A 27,749-nucleotide genomic window follows, 5' to 3' on the forward strand; every position below is an offset into this window, starting at 1 on the left:
TCACACAGGGTCCCTGGCCTGCTGGGAGGGCAGGGGTCTGCAAAGGTGCAAGTGCAGAGGGAGAGCCAGGACTTATTTCCACCCCCAGGCAGTCGGCTTGGGTTAGAAGTTTTATCACCTACTCTGACTCCACTCCTCTCTGTGGAGTGAAGCTACTCCAAGGGGCTGCCTCTGTTTTCCTCTTATCTTACGGAAAACAGCCAAGGATTTGGTTTGCTGGGAGGAGATGGGGGTTTGGAGTTAGCTGGATCCAAGGAAGAGCCCTGACTTGCCTCCTGTTGCTGTGCGACTCAGAGCACATTTCTTACTCTGTCTGCTTGCATGCTGCAGAATACTGTTCATCCTGCGATGAATACATCACATTGGTAAGATGCCTTAGAGCTTTGACTCAGGTTGCTGTGGCTCTGCAAATGGGCTGTTCCCAGGGGCCAGGAGCAGTGAAGGAAAAAAGAGAAAGCTCTTTGTATTTTTTGCCTTCTTAATTTGTAGGAAAGGTTTGAGACAAATGTTATCCTGCCAGTTCTAAGATCCGTCACAGTAGTGAATCACAAAGAGAGGAGGGGAAGTGGAGGAATGTTCTTTGGACACCAGGCCAAAAAGGAAGATAGACCGAAGTCAACAAAGAAAGGCCCGCTCTCAAGGGATGAGAAATGTTCCAAATTCATGCCTCTGCCCAGAGGGAGTCTCCTGGGAGGACCATCCTAACAGCATGCTTCTTGAAACGGCCAGTCCTAGTCAGATCCTGCTGCAGCCAGCTTACCGGAGTGGCACTGTGTGCCACATCTGTTTAACCAACGCTGACACCAAAAAGAGGAGACACAATTGTTAACAGGAAACACTCCTGGTTGCAGAGGTATCCGAGGACTGGCCCTGCCCTGCAGCCTTGGTGACCAGGACTGTGCGGTCTTTCCCAAATCCGCACACCAGCCATCCAATTAGGTGGTTCAGATTTGTTTTTACATTCGTGAGACATACTTACACACACATGTGCCTTTGCACTCCTGTGGTGATGGTCATTACCTAGATGAAATCATGAATTCACTGTGCTGGCACTGTATGTTAAAATCAATATGGGTGCACAAAAAGCAATAAGGAAGATTTATCTGTCACCCAAAATAGTGTCATAGTGGTCCCCAAACTCCACTTTGGGAAACTGTAAATTATCCAAGTTTACGACAGATCCAGGACCAATTTGCTTGGATAACTTTATGTCATCTCAGCTTTGTTGCAACTTGCAGCAGATGTGTACAGAGCACCTCCAAGGGTCATCCTCATGAGATCAGGACTGTTCTTCCCATTTTTCTGACAAAAAACCCGAGGCCCATAGAGAGAGAGAGAGAGAGGTCTGATCAGTAGGAGAGAGATGGCAAAGGAGTCGCTCTTCCATCTGTATGTTTTAAACAGCTACAATGCATTACTTGAATCAGAGTGCTTTGAACAGTGTGTTTCTGGGTAACTTTATTAATCACTATAGATTAAATCAGTCCCTAAATTCTTGTGTACAACATCTGGCAGATTGAAGTGTCAGACTGGTTCATAAACTAGCAGAGAGAAATGATGCTTATTCTGATACCAGCTGGTATACCGCAGGACAACTCAATTCTGGTGCCAACCAATTGAAGCCAGCGTCAGAATCTACTAGTTATGGCCAGGTCCCCAAGAAGAGTGCCTCTGTGTTCCCAGGCTACCTGCATTTCTGACAATCTGATTACAAATTCAGAAATTCCCACAGCCTTTTCAAGTTGGAGTCATTAAGATGACTCGTAGGATTTAGGAAAGTTTTATTCCAGAGAATGTGAGTTGTAAATAGCCAAGTGAAGAGATGCAAAGAACAAGATTAGGGGACAGAGATGCTCAGTTGGAGCTTTTGTTCTCTAATATTTCTCTTATATTCTTTTGTCTGAAAGGCAGAGTAATACAAAGAGGGAGAGACCTCTGTCAGTTGGTTTAGTCCCCAAATGGCTGTACCAGTCAGGCCTGGATTAGGCTAGTACCAGGAGCCACAAATTCAGTCCAGGCATGTCCCGTGGGTAGCAGAGGACCAAGTGCTTGGGCTAGTGTCTATTCTCTTCCCAGGTGCATGAACAGGAAGCTGGATCAGAAGCAGAGTTGCAGAGACTTGAGCAATGTGGGTTGCCAATGTTGTAAACCCAGGCTGAACTCACTGTGCATGATGCCAGCTGCATAACTAGTAGATTCTGACACTGGCTTCAATTGGTTGGCATCAGAATTGAGCACAACATCCTCTTGCTGCATTGATGTGTTTGCCAGTCAGGGAGCACCACCCAGATCAATGTCCAGAGATGTTGTTATTGGGGTCTCATTGCATTTTCATAATGGATGGACTCCCTGAATTCAAGACCAAATACTGTGTCTAGTCTAGCCCTCTAGTCTCTGAGCCTTGTAGCCAGTGTTCCAGTGTTCTGTAGCCAGAAGTTCCAGTGCAGCTTCCTGTGACTCAGGGTCTGAGTGCTGTGACCCATGGTTGGTTTTGCTGAAGTCTAGCCCCATTCCCGAGTCACCACATCACCATATACCCCTGGATGACCCCTAGCTTAGACACCATGGGAATACTACTAGACTGGTCGGCTTGAGCAACAGAAATTGATTTCTCAATATTCTATAGGCTGGGAAGTTGAAGATCATTGGGCAGACAGTCTGGGTTTCCAATGAAGGCAATCTTCTAGGTTGCAGGGTAGTCCCACCTGGCTGTGTCCTCATGTGGAAGAGAAGATCTCTGGTCGCTCCTCCTCTACTGAGAGTGCTGCCATCACCATGGAGGCTCCACCCTCAGGACCCCATTCATGTCCACATCTTAGAGCTCCCCCACCTGATACCATTACACTGGAGATTAGGGCTTCCACATAGGAGCTGGGGAGGGACCCAGGCCTTCACCCACATAAGGATCTTTCAGTCTTCCAACAGCAACAGCAGTCTGCAGATGTTGACCACAGACAGCATCCCAGGCAGTGTTGACTTGGGCTCAGAGGCTGGCTGGCATCATTTGGGGGTCTATAGCCTCCCAAGACTTGACAATGTCTTGTGAGTGATGGCTTTTTTTTTTTTTTTGGTCACTTTTAGGGTTTGTGAGTAGTGAGTGATAGCTTTTGTTTGGTCCGTTGACTGGTTTGTAGATTTTGTGCAAAGGACCACAGTGGATGAGTATTTAGAGCAAACCCCCATGAGGTTCCTCATTCCTGGCTTGGAGGAAGGGAACGTCCCAGAAGGAGTGGGATTAAGGGAGATCAGAAGGCCTGTGCCAGACATGTTGGCACTGAGTCCTTTGCGTACACACAGAATCCATTGACTATGGCAACCTGGATATGACTGCCTGTGCCTTTTGTTTAAGAGCATGGTCTCAGAGTCGCATGATTTTGGTGACATTTGGTTTATGGTCTTTGTGGGGGTTTCATAATTGCCACATGAAAATTACCCACATACTGAATTTTCTCTAGCACCCACTGTTGTTTTTGTCTCATTAAAAAAAAAAATAGACAATTCTTGGCTACACCTAACATTTCCTTTGCCTAATGCTATCCTGCCCAGAGTGAGTTTGTTTTCCAGGAGAAATGAGCTGGGTAGGGGGCCTTCCCCTAGTGTAAGTACTAAGTTGCAATCCCCACTTGCCCCCACCCTGGGCCCAGCTAGAAGCCTCATGGCAGAGCTTTGGATCACACAGCCAAGTGGCCTTGGGGTCTTTGTGGTGCGCTCAGCTACTCCCAGCATGAAGAGGCTGCCATTTTTGGTGCCAGCAGATGAGCTCAGAGGGAGGTTAAGCTTCCAAAATCCACCCACATGAGCCCTGGGAGGAAAGAGGCAACTGTAAAAGCACTTTCTGGAATAGCTCTAGAGAGCACTTCCAAAGCCCGTCAGCTAGGAAGGTACTGGAAGAGATCCCTCTTGGGTGTTCCTCCATGAATGCTGCCACTGTGTTTCCAGTTGTGTCTTCAAACCCCACTGGAAGTAGAAGCCTTCATGGTCTGAGTGGCACCAACCTTCATAGCAGATACATATGTGGATCCCCCTACATCATAGGCGAGCAACATGTGAGTAGCAGGTGCTTGGCAGCTAAACACCTTGTATTTTAAAATCTCACTTATGACCCAACACTAAGAAACTGGTGGAGGCCAAGGATATCAGTGGCCCTGCTGTGTGGTCAGCACAGTATCACAGGTCATTACTATACCTCTGTTTTGAAATGTCGCCTTGTATCCCGTGTAGTTGTGATGTTTTTGTTAGAAGAAGAACATGTCTTGTTGTGGGAGGCTGATGGCTGTAACTGTGAGGTCCAGTTCTCACGTCACTGCTACAGTGCCTAACGAGAGGCCGTGGCTCTTGGTTAGGTGTGTGGTTGGCAGGGACATGGACAAGGGCCAATGATCAGATGCTGGCCTGCCTGGGGGTGTGACTGTTCTCAGACTGGAGACTTCTACACTCTTAATCCATTTCTGCAAACATTGGTTCAACACATTGTTAGGATGCAAAATACTGTAATTTAAGTATACTGTATCACCAATAAAGGGTTTTTTATAATTCATCTAAAAAGTTGTAATGGGCTTGAGCATCTTTGGTATAGTTTAATAACATAGCATTTTATAGCTGGTTGTAAAATTTCAGATTATGGTTTTAGCAGTTGTGCAATTCTGTTTTATAGTTTAATAATTGTTCAAATGAAGGAGAGTGTAAAGTTCCTAAAAACCAATTTAATGACTTAGAAAAGTAGTCCTTATCAGAATCTATTGCTCACCTTCAGTGAACCCATGTGTCACCTTTTCAACAAAGGCAGGTCATGGGATTTGTTTTTCTTAACCACAGAGTGGCTAAATGTACTCCGCAGGGCAATGCATCTGACTCCCAATTTTCCTCTCTTGGTATTCCTTTATCCCTCATCTCCTCTAGCTACAATAAACCTATTTGCCAAACACAAGGCAAACAGCAGCCATGCCAAAGAACCTTGAGTCCAAAAAAGCAGTCAATTGGCTCTCTAAAGAAGGATTTTCACTTTTGGACAGCCTCTTGGTCACACTGCCTCAACCCCAGCTCCCAGTTCTGCAAACAGCCTTTTATGAGCACCTGCAAATAATGCAGACCTCATCATTCTGTGAAATGATTGGCAAAAATACATTATACTTGAATTTTATTCTGTCATTAAATATAAAAAAGTGTTGGCATGTAGCACTGGGAAAAGATACTATCTCATATTACCATTGATATTATAGTCCTTCTTCGATTTCTAGAAGTTTCCAGAGTCATGCTGTCTAGGAGCTGAAGTTAAAACAGGTGGTCCTAGACCAAGACCACACACAAAGTGACTGGCGTAGCTTATGGGGTATTCCATGGGGAGCTTGTCCCAAGACCTCTCAGTGCAGTGTGATTGTTGGGAAGACCAGCTTGGGTAAGAGACTGGTTTCACTTCACAGAAACAGTCACAGGGTAAGTCCTGTGTTGCTGAACTCTTGCCCCACTGGAGTGCTCTCCAGAGATTGGGATCCTGTGTGGCTGAGCTCATGGTCCCTTGGGGTGCTGTCCGGAGACCTGGGGCTCACAGCCTGTTCTCACTCTGTTACAGTAGAGATGAGCAGCACTTGACTGATTGTGTGATCCTGTGGAGATTGGAGGCAACAGCCATCACTCATCTTACTCCAAGTGAAACATTTCAGGATAATGTAACTCTAGTAAAACACAGACTGTGGCTGTGTGTTCAAAGTGGGAAGACCATGAGTTAAGGAAAGCCAGAGGGCAGGATGCCTTGGTTTGAGTGCGATTCTGAGCCCATGCAGGATGTTAAACCCCATCATCAGCTGATGCTACTAAGAGGATAAACGTTTAATTCAAGTATAGTCTTCCAGCGGGTGGGCTTACTGGGTGTTCGGAGTGTGCCCCGGGAAGGTAGCACCCTCTTGCTCCAGAGTTGCTATAAAAGCTGCATCAAGCCCAGTTCACGCTGTGATCCTTCCCCTCAGGTGTGTCACCACTGCCATCTGCCACTGTCAGAGGACAGTGGGGCTGCCCAGTCCTGGACTGGCAGCCTGCAGAACCATGATCTTACAGGAACAGAGAGCTTACACAGCATTGACTGACACACTGGACAATAGGCCACCAGCAAATGGTCAGGTGTCAGAGCTGTCTTTGTTAAGGGAGACTGTAGTACTGAGGAGTTGTCTTAGATAACACTGAAGAGCCGGGTGACTCCAGTGAAAGGCAAGCCCTCCTGAGAAGGTGCTTGGAGAGTGCTTTAATCTCTTTGATCCTTGGATTTGTCATCTGTAATATGGGAATGGTGAGCACTATTGCCTGGGAGAGTTGTAATCATTAAATTAAAATCCTTCAGCACAGAAACTCAGCTGCCACACACTAACCATCTTTATCATTGTTTGTTCCTTCCGGGTAGTCTGGGCTGAGGGGGCCTTAGATGACCTTCGCTCCAAGATTCATCTGGGCAGTGGATTTGGGCTTCAAATAGGTGTGTTGCCTTGTAGAAATAGGCCTTAGATTGAACCAGCTGGTAATGATTAGCTGTTTGAAATGATGTCTTGTCTGAAGTATCTTTCTTTGGCCACTTTCCTCAAAGGATAACTTAAGGTTAGGGCTGGACAGAGTAGGCCTCCTTCAGTTCTGGAAAGAACCATTAGGCCACCTGATCCTGTGTTCCAGAGAGGAGCAAAGCCAGCCCATCAGAAGGAGAGTAATTCAGCTGTTGTACAATTGCTTAACCCAATTGCTGGGTAATAAACATATTTAATGAAAAGGAATAGGACATTTGTACCATCACGGCTATAAGTGTGCTCTTGCTCTGGGTGACCTATGAGGATACCTCTGGACACACTTAGATTGCAAACTATAAATAAAGCTGCTGGCCTTTTATCCTAAGACCAACCGTGCCTGCTTTTATGCGGTAAAATTCAACCCAAAGCTTCCCATCCCTTTACCCCTTGTGCCTCAGGCTCCCCCAGATGAGAATGTCTGACAGCAGTCGCAGACATTGGGGTTCTCCTAGCTCCACCTTTGTCTTTGCATAGCAGTCACAGCAGCACAAGTTGTTTCCAGTTTCAGGGTGAGTTTTGTGAGGACCTCGGGTGCTCTGTCCCTTTGTCAGCCCTTCGGCTGGGTCCAGGCTGCATGCAGCAGCCTTGTGTATATGCTGGTAATGTGACACCAAGCTTTGTTGTTCATTTAAAAGATGTATTTGTTTAATTGAAAGGCAAAGTGGGGAATTTTTTCATCTCCCTGTTCACTCCCCAAATGGCTAGAAATGCCACGACTGGGGCAGGCTGAAGCCAGAAGCCTGGAACTCCATCTGTGTCTCCCGTGTGGGTAGCAGGGCCCAGGCACTGGGGCCATCACCTGCTGCTCTCCCAGGCACATTGGCAAGGAGCTGGATTGGAAGTGGAATAGCCAGGACTCATGCCAGGGCCCATGTGGGATGTGAGTGTCACGGGGAACAGATTTAACTCACTGAACTACCATACCAGTTGCCCAATTCTGAGCTTGATATTGTATATTTCAGTATCTTCCTTAGCTCTTAGTATAGTGGTAAGAGTCATTTCTGAGGATTGAATCCAGGATAATGAGGGTAACCATTAGAGTGTATGGCAGGAAGTCAGTGCGAATGGGTTTTGAAGTCAGATTGACTAAGTTCAAATCTCAGCCTTGCAACTCCCGGCTGAGGAAACTGAGGCAAGTCACAGCCTCTCTGAACCCTTCTGTTCCCAACTATGCAAAAGGGAAGTGCTCCCCCAGAATGTCACTGGGCACATTTGGGAAAAATCCAATGGGGTCTTTATCAGTAATGCTGATGCTCACACCATCGGTGTCAGGAATCTACTCAGTTTTCCCATATTTTCTAGGATACTTTTCTCTACTAAAACTGTATATGTTTAAAATGAAAACAGAAGCCTTTTCCACTGTGTTCTGTTTGTTTTTGCATCACCATGAGAGCTCCACCTCCTAGCCATAAGGTGAACAAAAATCCAGCTCCAGTCTGTGGAGTTTTCCATCAAAGCCTCGCTTCTGCCATAAACTCACAAAACCATCACAGGGCTGCACTCAGCTGTCCATAAATGCCCAGGAGAATGAGAGGCTTAATAAATATTATCTGATGGTGATGAGGATCTGTGTCTGGGATGGGATTCATGCACTGCTCATCAGACATGAGTCTTTGCTGTTGCTCCGACACATTGGCATTTGCAACTGCACATCTCGAAAACCAATGTTTTCTTTCCAGGCTCGCTCCCCTCAAGTCATCTTTACTCCATCATTGCTTAGTGTTCACTCTACACCACACCCTGCACCCCCACCCCGAGCCAAAACATCTTTTAAAGTATGTTGTTTGGCATCATTTTATTGTTAATTGGGCATAATTTTCTAAATTACAGCTCCTAATTGCTTCTTGTCTGAATATTTGACTAATCAAGCAAGTTAACCGTGAATGAACACACACTGTTCTCTGGTGTATTTTGTTTCTTGAATTTGCCCCAATATGGAGAGAGGCAAAATAGAAAGATGTAAGCTGATCCTGTGACATTATAAGCAGAAGACAGTCCAGTAAGAGTGCCCTGCTAAGCTCCACGCTGTAGACAGAGCCTGGACACAGTGCTTTTTGCCATCCTGCCATTAGTGTTACATTACAAGTGCAGGGCTCTAGGCATCCTTTTATGGTGGACTGGAGACTGACAGGGAGCCCCCGGGGGGACTGCTTAGCTAATGGAGGAGTGTGGCTATATCTTACTGCATCTCTTTCATTGCATCCATTTTTAAACCCAATGGGTCATAGAAGACCACGAGCTGGTTCCCTTCAAAATGGTGTTCACAAACCAAATTAGCCTAGAGTTCTGCATTTTCCCCCACTCTTCCTGCCATCCATAATTGTCCAGAGATCCAGAGAGTCTGAGAAATTGTCAACAGCAACTTGAATATGAAAAGGACAGCCATATAGAGTCTTGCCTTGGAGTCTCACAACAGCCTTAAAACGTGGACAGAAGGGAAGGATGGTTAGAATCAAGTTAATGATTGAAAAGGCAGATTTAGAACCACTTCCCCCTCATCTGTGTTCCTTTTTGCCATACATATCAGCCAAGCCGGAACCTGATGAGCTCCTAAACTGCAGTGAATGCTCGGCGTAGGGGCCAAGCTGTCTATCGCTCTTCAGACAGACTGCTTCACGCACAAGGGCCATGTGACACACAAGGTGGGCAGGTGTCCCTTCTGCCCTTCTGTGCCCATCTCTTTCCCCATGTGGAAAACACAGGCTTACGGAGTCAAGTATGTTCGTTCTCAGATTGTGTGTGTGTTGGTTGTGTTTGATACTTTGCTTTGGTCATCTAATTAAGTATTGTGCAAATGATTAACACTAGGGCTATTAAATGGCATAGTTAATTCAATGAAAATTCAGTTGCATATATTGGAAAAAAATCCTTTTAAAAACCCTTTGGACTAGATATGGTGAGACAACTTCTGTGGGTGTCAAACAAGCATTGCCTCTATTCTAGAGATGAACTGGGGATTACTGAGCATGAATCACATGTTTAGTTTATGTGAACACAGCAAGGGAGTGCCCTACAGTGGTCTCTTTCAAAAAAGCAAATTTGGTCATGGATCTGAGGGTCAGTAAATTAATAATATTTAGATTTGAAATTAGAGATGCATATACATGCGCACCGTCTAAGTGATAACTGACAATCATGGTCCCAGCCTCCGACCAGGTATGGAACGAGTGTTTTTGGCCAAGCTTAGTGCTCAGCTCAAGAAAAATGCCACATTTCAACTGACTACCCAGTGGATGTGGGGCTTCTAAGGCCTTCTAGATTCTAGGATGTGTTCCAGCTCCCCTTCAAGGCTACAGCCTCTATTCCAGTCTAGCTTCGCTCTGGTTCACTGGCCTCGTGTAAACACATCTTAGTCTGGGTGGGAACCGACAAACCTAGTTGTGAATTTCTTACCTTCTGGCTAAGGGAGAAAGTACAACCCTGCAGGAGCCCACCCTCGTCCTCTGACCAGGCTGACACAACCCAGACTAACGCAACTTGGCACCACTCAGACTTCCTGAGGCTGGTGCTGAGTGAAATATCTTTACATGGCCTTTTTAGAGCTTAATGTAATGAAAACCCTTTGGCTAAGATTCAGGCAACACAGATCAAAGTGTCTTTGAGAAGAACAGATAGAGGAGGCTGCCACCCAGGAGGGAACCCACCCAGGAACCGTAGCCAGCCTCTTTTAGGAACCTGCTGCCCCAGCTTCCCCAGCTCTGATCCTGGCTCTGTGTCCTCCCTGGATTGGGCCAGGTTGTAGGGTTCTCAGCGGAATCTGGCTGGGGGCAAGCAGATCCCTTCTGTGTCCTTCCCAATCCCAGAGCTCCAAGCTGGCCTTTTGTTGATGTGTGCTCTTGCTTGCCGCAGCTGACCTCAATGCATATTATTCAGATCAGGGGCTACCAGCCATGTTACCAAGTTTGAGGGAATGATAAGTTACTTACCAGGAAGGTAAGTTTCAAAGCAGACATGGTAGGGATTGTGGACATGCTGACTTCTTGTGATGAAACTGGCACTAATGCTGGTAGCAGTCAGCCAAACCTGAAATGCTGCCAAGGGTAGAAGACGGACCAGCCCAGCTTAGCTCGGATTCACTTGCAGGCAGCGGCTTTTCCCTGGGTTTTATTATGTCTTTTAATGTGTGGGAATTACTTAGGGCAAATATGCATCAAGTCCATAATAGAATTGTCGTATAGTAAGTACTCCCTGTAAAAAGCCTATAATCAGGTGAATTTGATTAAAGCACACTGTAAAAAACGCCAACTCTAGAGCAAGTGGTTCTGCTCGGTTATCCCCGGAATTGGGCGCACAAGCTCCTTCCTCTGTTTTGTCTTATGAGAAAACGCATCAGCTGCACAGATTTAAGTTGAGGAATGGCTTTCAGTTCCAGACTTTTGCTTCTGGACTATTTTAGGAAGAACTCGTGCAGTGGCTTCCCCTTGCAGAGGACCAATTTGTGCTGCAGAGGAGCCTCGTATGCTAATAAACCAGTATTGACAAGTGTGATAGATGCCGCGAGGTACTTAGTGAGCTCTGCAGAGCAAAGTTGATTGCGTTTTACAGTCTGTGTATTTCTCTGTTTATTGCTTGTATTCTGTCATTAAGCAAACAGGTTCCTAATATAGCAAATCTCTCTAATCAGTAAAGCAAGGGAGAAAAGAAACAGAGCCTCATTAATTATGACTCGTTGGCTGCAGCCTGGACAGTCTGTTGCTATTGGATTGGGCAGCTTCCTCTGGCTTTACTGTTGATAGAGGTAGAGCAGAAAATGGTTTTCTTTGTGCATGGAAGAGAGCAGAGAAGTGTTTCATGTCCCGCTGGCTGACAGCTGTCTAAAAACCTGAAATGAAATACTGAGTTCTTTGCCGACATGGAGTCCAGGGCAGCAGAGGCCAGCCTTCCAGCGGGGTGTGCTTTGAAGCCTCTGATCCCAGAAATGGCAACCGTGCTGCTCCCAGGCCTGGCCTATCCCCACAGCCACAGAGAACCTGCTGAGAGTGGGGGCTGGGCTGCAAAGTGTAAAGCGTCTGTGTGTGTGTTCTGCACAGGGAAGCCCTTGGCACCAGGACCAGCTTTCCAAGTGCTAATCACTCGAGTCAAAAGCAGGAGAGGCACTGCTCCGACTCCAGGTAATCAAGGTTAACAGCATCAGTGCATCTAGCAACCCTCTGGTGCCGGGGACTGGCAAGGTCTGGCTGCACAATGCCCCAGAAATTCTATTATGTGATGTGCCCAGATTCGTGGATTATGGCCAAAGACCATTTTGTAACATGAGAACAACATCTGCTAGCAGGACAAAGGAGGGTGAACTGTCTCAACAACAGGTTTCCTTGGTATTCTAGAATGTGGGGAAGGTGGGGGGCCAGGCTTCTCCAATGCACCGCCTGTCTTGCCATTCTGGAGATACAAACCACAAGGTCCCATGGTGACGCTGAGTCTGACAGCTCAGAGCGTGGCGTCCTTCTCCCAAAGTGTAGGATTCAAGTTAGCAGTTACAATGCTCACACTTTCCCTAAGAGTGATTGTTTATCTACATACTGTGACAGTGATTCGGGTGCACTCTTAGACCAAATGGAAGACATTCTTGTTTCTTGTTAAGATGGGTAGGGGCAGTCTGCAGGCCGTGTTTGGTCCTGCGTGTCTCCTCATTTACAGAGCCGATCAAGGACAGAGCCCTGTGCACACACCTCCATTGTAACCCAGCCATGAGGCGGGAGTGATCCTCCAAGGTCTAACTTCTGTAGGCCTTACACGGTCTCCAGAGTTGTGTTTTTTTTTTTTTTTTTGGCCATCTCAATGTACAGCAACCAAGTCTGCCAGTAGTTTGACAGTCATCGGAAGGCAGTGAGGGTGAAGCCCTGAGATTGTATCTTTGCACTTATTGCTCCTCCTTACGGGGTGGGGATAGCTTGCCGAGGTTTTCAGAAATGTTCAGGAAACAAAGCCTTTGAAGTGTGGACATAACGGGTCTGTCAGTTTCTAACGTGGGCTATAAGTGCACTCGGCTCTGCACAGTTAGCTTCCAAACTGCCAGGTGTTCCTGAGGGCATGTGCTGGGGACAGGGCTCAGAAACATGTATGCAGCCAGCAGCATCCGGGTCTGAGTCCAGGGCCCGCCCCTCCACCTGCGGCACACATTGTCGGGACACAGGCTGCCCAGACGGCCCATCTTCCATCTGTGGTGAGTGCCATCCAGACCAGGCAGCAGACCTTCTCTGGCCTGTACCTCATTTGGAAAGAAATTTTTAAAGCTCTCTTATCACTGTGCAATCCTTCAGTTGTTACCCCTGTACCACCTGCCATTTCAGTACCCCTGAACTTTGCCCTCCACCTGTGAGTGAGACTGCCCTGTGCTGGCTCCTGCTGGGTTTAGGTGGACACTCAGGGCGGATGTGCTCTGTCGGCAGCATGGCTGTTTGCTGACCACCCAGTTGTCTCAGGAGAAAGTTTGTCTGCAAGCCCATTGTGCAAGCAGAGGATTCATAGACCTGGCTGTGGACTGCTAAAACTCTGTAGTGGCCAGTGTGTGTGATGGGCGGAAGGCTGGCATTTTCCCAGAGTATCCTTGGGGGCCTGGCTGCTTCTTCTGACCTGGACTCAGCCACCCATTAAGGTATGCCAATCTAAAGGGCTTCTTGGCAAGATGAGTTCAGGGGCTGCTGCCCCAGCTTTAGGCAAGCCCAGGAGCTGCACTGAAGCAAGGCCAGAAGTTGTCTCTTGCTTAGAAAGGCTAAAAGGCTGGCCACATTGAAGATACCATAGCTTAGCGACTTCAGAGTGGAAGTTTGGCAGATGCATTTTCTGTGATAGTCTTGGTTCCAACCATTTCCAGAGAAGCAACCTAGGAATTCGTTCCAGTGTGGAAGGTTTCTAATCTTGTGTGCATCATGTAACCCTTGGTGACAAAGGAGGGTCTGAAATCGGCCAACTATGGGCCACTTAAGATATGTAAAGGAAGAGCCCTTTTCCAGTGTGTTTCTGGAAGCCCCTTCCCTGTCCTGTGGTAAAGGTGGCATTATACCAGTTCTAATGCTAAGCTAACTAGTGCTTTAGTAGTTCCTGGTATGACTGAGCAACACTCGGTAAGGGTCATAGTGCAAGCAGTGACTGAAATTGCCTGCTGGTGCTAATTGCACCAAACAACATCAGGAAAAGACCTGCATTGTCTGCCGAGCCTCAGGGCCTGCTGTGGTCCAGCATTGAGGGGCAACTTGACCACGAGCTCTGAAACCACTGTGCTCCATGCTGGAGGTCATGCCTCTTCCTCTGGGCACTTTAGTCAATGCCTTTGTTACACAAAAGATCTTAGCAAGTTGATGCCTTTTATAGAGTATGGTTCAGAAAAGAAAAGGCAGAATGTGACATTTTAGGGCCATTTGGGTGTCTTGGCACACTTCCAGTCGTGAACAGAAATAAAACAAGTGCAGTTCTACACATTGTTCTCTGGAGGGGACAGTGCAGCGGACCCAGTCGCTATTAATACAGATGAGAAGTAGGCTTGTGAGTCAGGTTCAAGTCGTCTATCCGATTTTCCCTCTGGTCTCCTTTCATGTAACATGTGGTAACCACTGCCTCCCAGTGTCTTAGTCTCGATATCTGGTTAAAGGTTTCGGTTTCATATTCACAGCTGGCATTACATAAATGTAGGCAGAGGTGTGATTTCTTCTGAGCAGTGTGAGGGTAAGAAGTTTCGGGAGGATGGACATGCTATCATTTCAACCACAGTCCTCTTCAGCAGTTGCAAGTGTCTTACTGTAGGCCAGTAACCATCTAATGCCATCCACATAGCTGGCTGCTCACTCCTTGATTCAGGAGTCACTGCCCCATGATACCTGCCCACAGGTAGGAATCGTCACTGCAACATTTTAAAATACATGGAAGCATTTCCCAACATCAGCATCCAGAAATATCAAATAAGCAAAACTTTATCTTGTAGTGATCTCGTCCTACCTTATTGTCCTCTGCAGAAGCCACTGGTAGGTCTGTTTTGTTTGTGAAAGGTTTGGAAAGTCAAAGTGGCAGATCTTCCACCCACTGGATCAATCCCCAGATGGCTTTGAAAGACAACACTGGGCCAAGTTGAAGCCAGGAACCCAGAGCTTCAGCTGAGTCTCCCTGCTGTGTGGCAGAGGACAAAGGACCTGCACCATCTTTTGCTGCTTTTCCCAGGCCATTAGAGGAAGCTGGGTCAGAATTAGAGCTGCCGGGGCACAAACCAATCCCCATAGGGTGTGCCAGTGTCACAGTAATTGGCTTTACCTGCTATCCCTTAACACCCCTCCTTGCCTTCCCTGTAGCTCTTGGGCAGGTCTTAAAAAAAAAAGACTTCAATTAGGTGCACAAGGGTGGTTTATTGAAGCTCAGCACATCCGAGCCTGGGTTCTTGGTTGAGAGCAGGCAGCTGGCTGACCGACCGGCCAACCAGCTGGCTGGGACCAACACCCCTTACCAGGAGTGTGGCCCCGAACAGCACATTCATAGGGTTTTTATTGGGGCAGTCCACAATAGCTTGAAAAGGGGAAATTCACAATAGTCTGCAAGGTAAGGGGAAATAGCACACACTCCCTACCTATCTTGGCTGGACAACCCATGCCTCCAGCAACTAAGGTAAGCACTCACTTAATTACTTGGAGCCACCTGTGAGATAACCAGACTTAGGTGGGCCTTGATTCATAAGAATTGGGACCCATCAGTGCTAAAGGTCACGTAGGCTGCTAAAGGTCACGTAGGCCTTTTGGCCTGGAAGCTCATACAGTTTCTTAGCAGCAATGAACCATGAACAAATGCTGGGGATTTTGGAACTGAAGTTCTTCATTCCTGATGTTTTCTGTTCATCCTTGCAGTGTTACTGTGCCTTCGGATTGATCTAGGTTACCAATTTTATGCTGCTCAGAAGAAGTTTCATATGTTCCGTTGCATTCATTATGTTCCAAAATTTGAGACTTAAAGGAGTTAACTTAAACTGACATCAATCTAGTCCATAGTCTTAAACTAATGCTTACTCTGACAAAGGTTGAAACCTAACAATTCTTTTACATCTAAGTTCTGGAGCTCAAGTATTCAAACTGGAATTTCTAACCAAACTCACAACCTGCTAGGTTGGGAAGAGTTATAACTATGTTTTGCCATCTAGACTTCAATAAAGAGAAACCTTTCAAGTGCCAGGATGTACATCGAACACCTGATGACTTCTACCTTCTATCAGGAACCTCTAAACGGACCCCTTACTGCTGCTGTTACTAAACGGCGCCCCCTCTCAGCAGGAAGTAGTTAAGAGTGGAGGATGACATCCCTTTTTCCCTAAAAGCAGTTGGGGTTCATTCCTCTGGGAATGTGAGGAGTCAGTTGGGATGATAGGCAGTTACGGTCTTTGGTTCCTGGTGAAGCTACCTTGTCTACGCTGATCATTCAGGGATAGTGAAGAATCAATGGTCAAAGTACCATAAGTCCTAGCTAAGAGAAAAAGAATGAGAACAGATGAAGATTTGAGATTTGATTTATACATCCCCCTGGTATACTACTTTAATCTCTACCCTACTAGGCCCCTTGATTATTCCAACACTTATGTATTAACCTTTGGACCTTGCATTAAGAAACAAAGACCTGGAAGCCATGATTGGCTCCCATGGTTACTAGTAGAATTTGAAGACTTAACATTAAAAAAATACTAACAAAATTATCTTATTAAAATTGTTCATATTGATCCTATGTTGAAATGCAAATAGACTGGGATAAACGCATTATGAATTTTCCTTCCCATGCTACTAGACAATTGTACATTATACAAGAGGCTCACCCTTGTGACTCCCGCATTTATTGGATAGTACTGCTTTGGACACTGATTAATGGAACACCAGTAATTGCTCTTCTGTTATGTTTGAGTCTTATTTTCCGGTCTTTCCCCAGGCACAGAAGTTGAAATCCAACGTTTCAGGCAGCACACACCTCTGCCTTTCTGATGTAAGTTGTGTTTGTTTTTACATCTCCGGGCCCCTAGGGAGGGATGGGATAGAAAGTGTTCAGAGACGGTGACAGCTAAGCCGGCTCCATGTGCACCTGCCCTCGGTGCAAGGCGCAGACTCTGGATCCAGCACACTGTCGTTTACTAAGTATGAGACTTCAGGGCTTTAGCCACAAAGGCAGCACAACCCTAATGCTGAAAGATGCTGAGCTTAAAATCCTGTGAAGTCAGAAGCACAGAAGCAGTGCACACCAGCTCTTGTCACTTGCCAGGAGTTCACTGTCCATCGTTCCTCTGACCCCCACAGTGAACCAAAGGCAGATTGGGCAGGTCCAGCTCACAGCCGTAGAGAGGGACCCTTTTGCCTGGGGTAGGGTAATTGTAGCTCATCGTGTGGGACCCAGTGTGGGTGCTGGGGCAAGGGAGCCTGTCTGGGGAAGGAGAGCTCTGCAGGCTGGGTTGGCTCTGAGGAGGGCAGGGTGAGGTTCCTGCTTTCTCTGACTCATCTGGGGAGTCTGAAGTTGAACTGGCTAGTGCCTGGTCTTTCTGACACTCTGTGACCTCTCTCTCTCCTCGGAATGAATGGTTCTGAACTAGTTCTGCTTGTCCCCTGCTGTGGAAGCTAGGGCAGTGAGCAGCCCTTCTGCAGCCTCACCACTGTGTAAGGTTAGGGACACCAAGATCACATAGTCCTCCTCCCTCCCAGGATGAGTTCTGGCTACCCATCATGGAGGGGCAAACAACAAGCCTTGAGCAGCTACAGGAAGTATCTGAATCTCACCCAGGTGCCTGGTTCCTTCTCAGACTCCCACCTCAGTGACCTGAAACCTCAACAGGCAGATATTGATTTAGCTTTGGTGGGTGGCTCAGGCAGCTCAGTGTGGAGTGTGGGGGGATGGAGGGGAAGGGTGCACCTGACCTGGGCTGTGGCAAGAGGGATGCACTCGGCGAGTGATGGTAATGAAAACGTTCTTTCTTACAGCGTGATTATGAAAAGGACGGTCTGGCTGGTGCTTCCAGCCACATAACCACAAGATCGCTGGCTGCTCCTCCAAGCTGTGCACTGAGCCCGCTGCTGGGCCTGCTGCTGACCGCCCTATTCTCTCTGTCTTTGGCAGAAGCATCGTAGCTGCATCTAAAGAAAGTAACATGGACATGTAAAAAGACAAAACCCAAGTTCTCAGTTTCTTGTCCTCTTGTATACCTAAAATCCCAGTTTTAGGAGCCCAGTTGAGAAACTAGTTCCATCTGACTGGAGCTTTGTCTTTTTGTTTTGTTTTTTCTTTTTACCTTTTTTTTTTTTAAACTTTTAAGACGACTTCCTGTGTTGCTCTGGGGGTTTCTGCAGAGAACTTGATGCAATGCTACGATCCCAACAAGGGCAGCTTTGGGACATGCTGTCTTGCAAAGAGCCAGTTTGTATACCTGACGGTACAGCAACCTGGGCCATGTTTTTCAGATGGAGATGAGTTGAACAGTTTTTACTCTGGCCTGTGCTAACTGGAGAAGGAGGTGCTATTGGTAATGGCTGAGAGTTCCGATGAGATAAACTACAACCCGTTAGCGATGACAAGATTTTGCTTTTTTTGTTGTTGTTGTTGTTTGTTACAAAGCAAATTCTCCTTAAGGTTGGACTTTGTGGAAACAAGCTTCTGCCAACGTTCACTTTTTTATATGTACTAACATGGTCCGTGCTAACATCCATGTACTGTAAACAGTTCTGCAATTGCCTGCAAAATGACAAAAGCAGCTGCCACATGCCAGTGTCGTATCTGTCTTAGTCAACACAGAGGAAGAGCAGGCTTGACGCCTCACAGCCCCTCGCTCACTCTCCTAAGCCTTACCTGAGAAGCCCGGAAGGAGCAGGTGTCAAGCGTAGCTGAGCATCACTCTCATAATCTTTACATTTACGAGGTTATATGTAGACAAACCAGCTTTCGTACTTAGATTTCAACTCTTGGCTTTGTGTAATTTCAAAGTAATTATATTGTCTTTTTTTTTTTTTTACTGATGGTTTAATACAAATTATGTGGAGCTTGTTTTGCTCTCATAAGTTAGCTCCAGTATTCACTCAACAAACACAACTCTTCAAAAGCAGGCTTAGGTTGGCCTCGCGATGCAGCTGAAAGCTTACAAGTGAGCGGGAGGAACCAGAGCATCCGCATGCAGTGTCCTGACATGCAAAGGCACTCACCTGGGAGATGACCATGGCAGTTGGCAAACGGTCCACAGCATCTCACGGCAGCCTTGCCATGGCCATGGTCCGCACTTGGGTTGGATGGGGACCCACTGCCTTCCCTTTTAAAGTAGATCCATGCCTGAGCACATAGTTCTCTTTCCAGGGATTGTCTTTGAACTTGACTGTGTTGCCCTCGCCACTGGTGGGAGCAGCTGGGGCTGCGGGTCAAGAAAGATCTGCTTGTGTCCTGGTCTCTGCCTTCTGCAGCAGGTGGTGGCCAACTGCACAGAAATGAGAGGAAGCAGTTAGCAGTCATGAGACTCGACGCAAGGCCTGGGGTCACGGCCTGTGTTGGCACAGCCGAGGACAGAACTCCAGTGAAAAAGGCAACTGACTTTGTTACCTGCACTTGTTCCCGGAGAGAACAGATGTACAATGCACACTGGAAGCCACATTTAGGTGACAAAGACTACAGCTGCCCGGGGCCGGTGGCCATGATTGTGCTACGTAGAGGGAAAAAGGAGACGCTTCGGGTTGGAGGGCTGTGGAGATGCAGCTTTCACCCCACCTGCTGGGGGGCTAGAGGAAGAAATTCATGGTGCACATTTCTCACCAACCCCCTTTACCTGATGAGGTTTGCCTTGAAAGATTAGTCACATCGCTGGGGGAGGGAATCTGAGATCCAAGATAAAGGCATAGTCTTTAAGCGCTCTTGGTGTTTGAAGTACACTTATAGCCCAATGTTAATAAACACAAATGTGTAATACTCACTATCGACTTTTTTCACGTCCAAGTGCTTAAAGGAAATTCATCAGACACACCCCACTGTATTTGATTAACAAAAAATTCCAGAGAGACTGAATAAATACATTAAATGTCAAAATATTGGGAATGCCAATCATCCACGAGGGCCTCTTACACAGCATATTGTTTTAAGGTGTATCTGTCTGCACTTGACTAATTACGCGTGGGTCCGAGTCTGATCCACAGTAGAGAGCTATTGATCCCTTCTGCAGTAACGGCGGCTCTGAGTAGCTTCAGATGACCAAAGAGGAAATAGCCTTTAGCGAAGAATGCATGGATATTCAACACATTCATTTTGAAAAGCCTCATCTGTCAAAGATGATTTTTCTTCAGAAATAACTTATCAAATCCTCCATTTGAAAATAAATTGCTGCTTAAGTGAACAGGGAGCATCTTGTGCAGGGACAACATGTATTAAGATATTGTACAGAAGTGAGCACAGCCAGCAGTTCTCCCATCTAGCAGGTTCTCCTGTTAACTCCCTCAAAACCCCATCATTCGTCCCCTAACTGGCTCAGGCCAGTGATGTCCGTCTTACCCGACTTCCTCTGGGAGTTTGTCCCTCATCTGGGAGACCAGCGAGTATGATGACCATCTAGTGCTAGTTCAGCCTCTTGAGAGGATGCACCTCATTGAATCTCAAGAAACAAGAAAGTGCAGTTAGACCACAGACTAGGCCCCCAGCTCGGGTGCAGTCACACCCCCTGGAGAGAAAGGCGATGGCGCGCAGGTGGTGAGAAGTACACTCCTTCCACTTTGACGTTGAGTGTCGTTTGCATTTGAGTGTCATTTCAACAGAGCACATGAAGGAAGAAGCGCACAATGGAGAGATGGGACTCAGAATGCCGAATGAGTATTTTTCCATTTCTGATTTTTTCCCCAAAGCCTCTAACAGAATAATTCTACATTGAGAATTCCATGATTTTTTCATTTAGCGTGGTAAAGTGTTTCCAGAATGTGACAGCAACATGGTTTTAATTCAGTTTTTTTAAAGTGTCTTAGAAGTTGTGGCTTTGAGGTCATCAGATAGAGGACAGGTCTCCTTGAGGGCCCCAGGGCCTCTGATTTGGTCTGTGCAAGGTCTGCTGCCGCCTTGCTTCCGCTCCAAGGGTCCAGAGCATCCAGCTGTGTCTCATTTGTCACATGCCACCTCCTGTCTATAGCAGACACTCCCAAACGCTCCATCTGCTGAATTAGGAAAGTGGGAGAGTGGATGCATTTTTGAGTCCGTGCAAAGTGCTTGGAAAAGGAACGTAAGAGCAGTGGGAATTTATGTAATTAGCAAATTCTTTTCTTAGAACCCACCATAAAAACGATTTCTGTTATTTACAAAACAGTGGCCTTGGTGGAGCTGTCTTTTGGAAAATAAGTTTTCATTCATAGCGATAGATATGCATGAGTTATTGGAGTCAAGAAACTGAGCCAGGAAAGGGCAGCATACAGCAATTTCCATGCTCTGCTTCTCCAACTCCTGGAGTCTCCGCTCTGCGACCCTGGATGCTCTTGCTGCTTCTCTTGGCTAAAGAAAATGACAATAGGTCAGACCCTTATTTTCCAGACAGACCCGGAAGCAGTGCCAACAGACTGGAGGGAATTGCCCTGGCACAGGCACTGTGACAACAGAAAGGCGCATCCATGGCAAGTTTGGAGAATTCTGGGACAACCCTGGTACAAGAAGAGGTCCACACATGTCATGCATTCGACTGATGACCGGAAGAGGCAACTTCTAACAAACTAGCCAGAGTTCCCCAAACTGGGCAGAGGTTCTTTTACAAAGAAGAAAGCAGAGATAATAGATGGAATATCTTCCTACAGATTGCTGAATTGAGCATCTGGGGATTGTGTTGGATGCCCGTAGGAGGTCCAGTTTGCTCTTATCCCTAAGATAACCTGTCTCGTGTGCCCATCTCTCCACTGCTGACTGTGACAGTGCTTTATTTCTCAAGCAATCATAGTGTTAAATTATATTCATGAGGATTCCCAAAAAAATAGTTTCACAGCAGAAGCCTTAACTCCCTGGTTCTCACCACCATCTCCAGCTGGGAATGTATCCAGTGGGGCATTTCATTCCCCAAGGTTCCTTGTTGGAATACTTTGACCGACTCTGTTCTTGCTTCTGATGAGCGTTAATCCTTTCACCGCCTCCCTATGCATTTCACAGGTCCTCTGCCCATCAAGTCTTCATCCTCATCACTCTAAATTTGGTCCTCAAACTGCTTTTCCATCCAGCACCCGTTTTGTCTAAGAGAGCAGACTCCCAGGAACTAGAGTGTCTAAAGATGATCATCCTCTCTCACTAAGAGATGCATGTCCTTATACCTCCAGGACCCACCCTTCTCCGCTTTGGGGTTTACTGTATACCACATCCTTGCCAGAAATCCCTTATCCTCCCAGAGTCAACACTTGGGCTGTCTGTCAGCAGGATGCACCAGCTGCACTTCTGTTAGGAGACCCGGCCCAGAGGGTTGGAGAAGGCACACAAACCCTACTTAAGTAAATTGCCTGCAGAGATCATCAGGGCCCAGCCCCAGGAGGTCTGCAAGCTCATTTGACCAGTGCAGCTGTGACTTGGGCTCTCTGCCTCTGGCAGGTGCCGATATCAGCATCTTGTCCCACTGCCATATGGAATTTGTTTTTGTTCAAGGGCAGCTGCCAAGCACAATAGGAGTATCAATAGTAGATAGAAGCTGTTTTCTTCTCTATCTCAGGCTTGGTTTTCCCTCTCATTCCATTTTGGGCTTGTGGATAAGGCAAGAGATAGCTGAGAAATAGGTTGAATCACCAGCCCCTCTCTTGGGTCTGCCATCTTTGTACACCTGCCTGCCTCAGCAGAAGACATGGCCCATACTGGATACTTAACACAGACTGGGTGCATCGGAGGGCTTCATACTGTTCTGTGCTAAGCCTCACACCTACTGGCATTGAGCTGCTGCCATTAATTTGTCCTCAGATTATGAAAAGACACCTGGGACAGTCTAAGAAAACCTCCTGCTGAGAGATGAAAAGCCAGCACTCCTCCCAGGGGGAAGGAGCTCAACCCAACCATCTGTCCCAGCACCTCAGCATATCTACCACAACAGACGGGATGCAGAGCGGGGTGGGCTTTGCAAGAAGTCAGCTCCCGAGTCTGCTGAGGCCTCATGCTGCTGCCAGCACTGTATGTTGACAGGAAAGATGGGCCACTCCACTTATCCCAGACCACTCTGGGAGGGAACATCCTCTTGAGCCAGACCTTGAGAAGCCAAGTCAGGTGCTTCTCAGTCGAGCCTATTTGTTGAACAAGGGTTGTTATTGGATGAACCAACATCTGTAGCTGAAGTTCCCTTGAGAGCAGCTCGAGGAGAGGGAACCCTCTGACAACAGCTTAGAGAAGATGCTCATCTTTACAAGTAGTCCGTGCGCCTGTTTTTCAAGTACAGTTTCCAAGAGTCATTTTCTGTACACATGTGTTTAACAGGAAAGCCCTGTGCACTCTCAGTGGAGGAGGCAGACAAACCATGCTCAGCCTGAGTCTGAAAGACCATCGAGAACCAGGGTGGTCCCTGCTCTGGGCCTCAGTGGGCTGTAACTGGGCACACGAGCAGAGCGGTCACAGCTGTCAGGTACCAGTCCTGCTGAGGAGGCAGGAAGTGGCACTGCCATTGCTATAGTGAGGGCTGAGACAGCAGCACTCGTTCAAATAGCCGAACTTGTCCCTGCAGCTCACCAACTGTCATAGAGATCAGGAGAGTAGGCTGCAGCGGGATGGGAATTGGGAAGGCCAGTGGACACTCTGGGTGCCGGGACCTGCTGCTGTTACAAATCCCAAGGTGTTGGGTTGATCACCGGGGGCCAACTAAGCTGACTTACAGATACAGGTGAGGGTGTTCCGGGCCTTCTCAAGTGAAGGAATGTGCAAGGCTCTATTGACTTAGTGTTCTCTGTGTGTGTGAGATAGAGGGGGTGAGATGAGTGAGAATGGTTGGAGGCTGCATGCTCCAGCATTAGACTCCCTGAATGCCGAATGCACTTGGTCCCTAGTTGTTCTTTCTTGCTTCAGCTGAAGGCGTTTCTGAAAAGAAGCCAAAAAAGAACCCCCACCACAGCACCGGACGGGCTGCCCTCCCTTACCGGCCTTGGTCTACCTGTAATCGGGCCCTGCTGGTGGTCGTTCCTGGATTCAGAACTAGCCAATTGCCCTCAGAGGACTGGAGGAAAAGTTTCAGAACCCTCAAGTCCAGGGCCTTACAGTTCTAATTACCCATCCCCTCTGCTTCTCCCATCCTTCCCCCTCAGGGAGTGGGGGAAGCACTTTTTGCCTCTGAGTTTGCTTTTAAAGAGTTTCCTTGTCTCCTGTGTTATCCCTTGATATTGAAATTATTTTCTCTGCTTAATCCATCTCCTGCTGAGAAGCTGTGTGAGATTTAGGATGTGGAATTTTTTTTTTCCTTGTACACTTTTGGATGCTGTTGCATTTTTCACTCTTACCCCGAGGGTATGTCTCATCTCCTGATTCTGTTTCATACAGGTTAACACCGCAGGTGGGAGGGAAGCCGCTTTCTGAGCCCTGGCGTATTTTTAGCCTTCTGTCCCAAGCGAGGGGTGGAGTGAGCTTCCTTGAGAAGCCTCTCTCTGGGCCAGCTGGTGGGTGAGCCGCTTCCCCGGGTCCCCACGGCCTGTCCTGTGTTAACCGAGTCTCCCCCTGCAGAAGATGCATTTCTCTGATCGTCTTGTGGATCGGTGCCCATGAGGACGCTGTACGTTCTCCTGAGCCCCACCCCAGCTGGTTTTGGCAGTGTGCTTTCTGCCAACACCTGCAGAAGAACAGCTGCACGTGGAAGTACAAGGTTTTCTATTTGGATTTCAGAAGAGGCTTTGTGATGTCTGGGTTTTCTGTTGGCCAATAGCTCAAGCTCAGTAGAGTGGGCACAGTCCTTTTGTCCATCCCTCAGCCCGGAATATCCTAATAAACATTGTTTTCTTTTGTAAAAAAAAAAAGTCATCTTCATTTTTCTTTGCTAGTTGGGAAATGATCTGGAAATCTACATCTCTAGAGAGCCCAGTGACAATGTCCTGGTGCCTCTTGGCAACATGTGAGAACCGAGTAGCTGGTAAACAGGCTCTTGGACCAGGGTATCCAGGGCCAGGTAATTATTTGCAGGTATGGGGAGGTGAGTAGGTAGGTGTCTGAACTTGTATTGTGTTGATGTTTACCAGCATCCATGGGCATCCCCAGCCATGCCCTAAACTATCAACAGACATTGCTGGTCCTCTGGCCTGGACAAACTTATCCCTGACCCCATAGTTTTAGACCCTTGCAGATCATTCACCAAGGAACTCAGCAGTGTAGTGTGGCATTACACCCCACACTGATTTCACGTCCCGATTCTCCTGAAATGTATGACAATGTGAGTAGCTTTACTCGCAGTACACAGCTGATGAAGCAGGAAGGCTCCCATAGGGCTCATGTCTCCCAACTCCAGTGTCTTGCCCCGTCTCAAGCCACGCCATGAAAGGTGGATTCTGGATTAGGATCACGACAGTGGCTTACCAACAATCAGCCCCCATTTTGCTAGGGAAGGCATCGCCTCTGGCATCCTTCCCACAACTAACACAAAATGTTGAGGTCCAGACACAGTGGTTCAAGCCTCAGGATGCAGCTTAGTCGTGAAACAGCCACTAGCTCTTGCCCAATCTGGGCAGCACAGGAGGCTGCATCTCACTTAGGATCCTGGGGGATACGTGTTTGTGGATTTTACCCCCTCCGCCCCCCCGCCGGGTCCCTGCTACGGACTTGCTTCCTGTGGTGGAATTCAGGAGTTTAAGAGTGCTTTAGGTCAGACTGCTCAGAGTCCCCAGGTTGCTTGTGAGTTTTTGGACCAGAGCCTGGTGTTTCAAAAAGGTAAACAAAACCCGGATGATAGCGTCTCAGGCCCTGGGCTTCAAGGCAAACAATGCGAAATTCCCCAAGCACCTTCCCAGAGAAATAAATCCCCCGGGTCAGCACAGGGTGGTGCCAGTGGGAGTTCTGGGCAGGGATAACGCCTTCCCAGAATCCTCAAGCAGCCATGTGAACGGGGAGGGTGCAGTGAGCACCCTGGGGACCTTGAGCATCCTCCTACTGCCCCTCCATTCCTGTTCTGATCATCTCCTGAACACAGCCAAATCCTCGGGATGCAGCCGATAGAAATTTTAGGAGCCAGAACAAGAAATATCTAATAAAGCCCTGAGAGAAATGCCAGGAAAGTGAATAAAAGTAGCGACAGGAACAAGATACAAGACTGCTTGTGTCTCGCAGTATAAATAAAGCATAAGCAAAAGCGCAGGAATGTGAGAGATGAGCAGGAGTGACCGTAACAAACACAGAAGCTGGCAGTCCTGGCAGCACCTGCGTCGTCCCCCACCCCGAGCTTCCCCATCTGTGGCTTCTAGAGAGCATTCACCATGGTGAAAAGAGTTTGACCCGAGACTATCCTGAGCGATTGTTTAAACAGGGGCACTCTTCAGAACAGTTTGAGAGTAAGCACCCTAATTGAAAGCCTCATTATCTGCAGGACATCTATTACTGCATCAAGATCCCCCTGCATATCTACGCTGTATGCCCAGGTGTGCCCAGCCAGAGCCATGTGTAACAGAAAAATAGTGAGGCCACCTGAGTGTCCAGTGCAGGTAAGAAGTGGTTTAATAAATTCCTGGATGGTAGGCGTGCATCTACTGATGGGCTGCAGGATGCCAAGAAGGCAGACACAGATCATGGAGAATGGGGTTCTATGGTGCCAAGTTTAGAAAAAGTTGAGGGGTGGGCATTTGGGACAGTGGCCAAGACACTGTTTGGAATTCCCACATCCCATATTAGGGTGCCAACATTCAAGTCCTGGCTCTACTTGTGCTTCCAGGTTCCTGCTACTGCACATCCTGGTGGTCAGCAGGTGATGGCCTAAGGACTCAGGTCCCTGCCATCCGTGTGGGAGAGCTGGGTTGCACTCCACCCACCTGGTTTTGGCCTGGCCTGGCTTGCTATTTGTGGGCATTTTTGGGGAATGAGCCAGCAGATGGAAGATTTTTTTAAAAAAGATTTATTTTTATTATTATTATTTTTTTTTTATTAGAAAGGCAGATATACAGAGAAGAGAGACAGAGAGGAAGATCTTCCATCCAATGGTTCACTCCCCAATGAGCACAACGACCGATACTATGCCGATCCGAAGCCAGAGCCTCTTCCGGGTCTCCCACCACGCAGATGCAGGGTCCCAAAGCTTTGGGCCATCCTCGACTGCTTTCCCGGGCCACAGACAGGGAGCTGGATTGGAAGCAGGGCTGCCTGGATTAGAACCGGCGCCCATATGGGATTCCGGGCGTGCAAGGTGAGGACCTTAACCACTGCGCCACTGTGCCACTGCGCCGGGCCCGGAAGATTTTTTTAAAAGCAAAAGTTTTCAAAAAAAGAAAAGGTTTTTGAGATATGTAGAAGCTAGACACCAGGTACCCATAGCTAGGCAGATTGGTAAGTATAATAGAAGATGGACCGATCAATAGATGACAGGCGTTATAAATGAATTGACAGTGGCATGTTTTCTGGATAGTTTTTATAGTGCACATGACATTTTAAGATTTATTTAGAAGGGAGGAAGACCTCCCATCTGCTGTTCACCCTTCAAATGGCCATAAAAGCTGCGTCTGGGCCAGAACAAATCCAGGAACCAGCAACTTCATTCTGGTCTCCCACCTGCGTGGCAGCGGCGTTAGAGCTGTGCCATTGTCCATCGCTTTCCCAGGTGCCTTAGCGCACGAGCTGGGTCAGAAGTGGAGCAGCAGCCAGGACTCCAACTGGCACTCCAATATGGAATGCCAGCTTCGCCAGCAGCAGCTTGGTCCTGTGCATCTCAACTCCAGTCCCCCAAGGACAGGACTTTTACTAATTGGCTTTTAGAGAATAAAAATAAAGGGCAGTCACTTGCAGAACTGAGGTCAGAACTGGGCCCTGCTCTTTGGCGGGGAGCCTGACGCCACTGTGTCTCAGAACACTCCCAGGATGGGCAGAGTTCCCTGGGCAGCGAGCAAAGCCCTACCTGGCGCCAGAGCTGCCCTTAGCTGTGCTTCTTGCAGGATTCATTGCTGCAGTTTGGTCAAGAGGCACTTTCCGGTCACCTGCCGTGTGCTGTGTGCACAGAAAGGGTTCTAATTCATTCTTTAGCCTTTGGTTACCAGCACTCGGTGAGTCGCCTCCAGGCAGGGCCTTTGCAGCCCATGACAGGACTGGGTCAGCTTTTTTAAGGCTTTAACCTTGCCCTGGTGGCAG

The 27,749-nt window shown here is 47.6% G+C and overlaps 1 protein-coding gene across 2 annotated transcripts in view; it reads left to right on the forward strand.

The window, feature by feature from the left end:
- The window catches only part of GFRA1 (GDNF family receptor alpha 1), a 190,303-nt gene extending 172,644 nt beyond the window's left edge, over positions 1–17,659 (forward strand). For both annotated transcript variants that reach the window (XM_040991781.1, XM_040991780.1), the window contains exons 9-10: positions 16,434–16,487; positions 17,471–17,659. In XM_040991781.1, the coding sequence (XP_040847715.1) occupies positions 16,434–16,487; positions 17,471–17,617 (201 nt within the window). In that variant the 3' untranslated portion in view covers positions 17,618–17,659. The remainder of the gene's footprint in view (positions 1–16,433; positions 16,488–17,470) is intronic.
- Positions 17,660–27,749: the final 10,090 nt, after the last annotated feature.

The sequence above is a fragment of the Ochotona curzoniae genome, unplaced genomic scaffold (genome assembly GCF_017591425.1).
Source record: "Ochotona curzoniae isolate NIBS_2020 unplaced genomic scaffold, NIBS_Ocur_1.0 contig_66, whole genome shotgun sequence".
Classification (NCBI taxonomy): Eukaryota; Metazoa; Chordata; class Mammalia; order Lagomorpha; family Ochotonidae; genus Ochotona; species Ochotona curzoniae.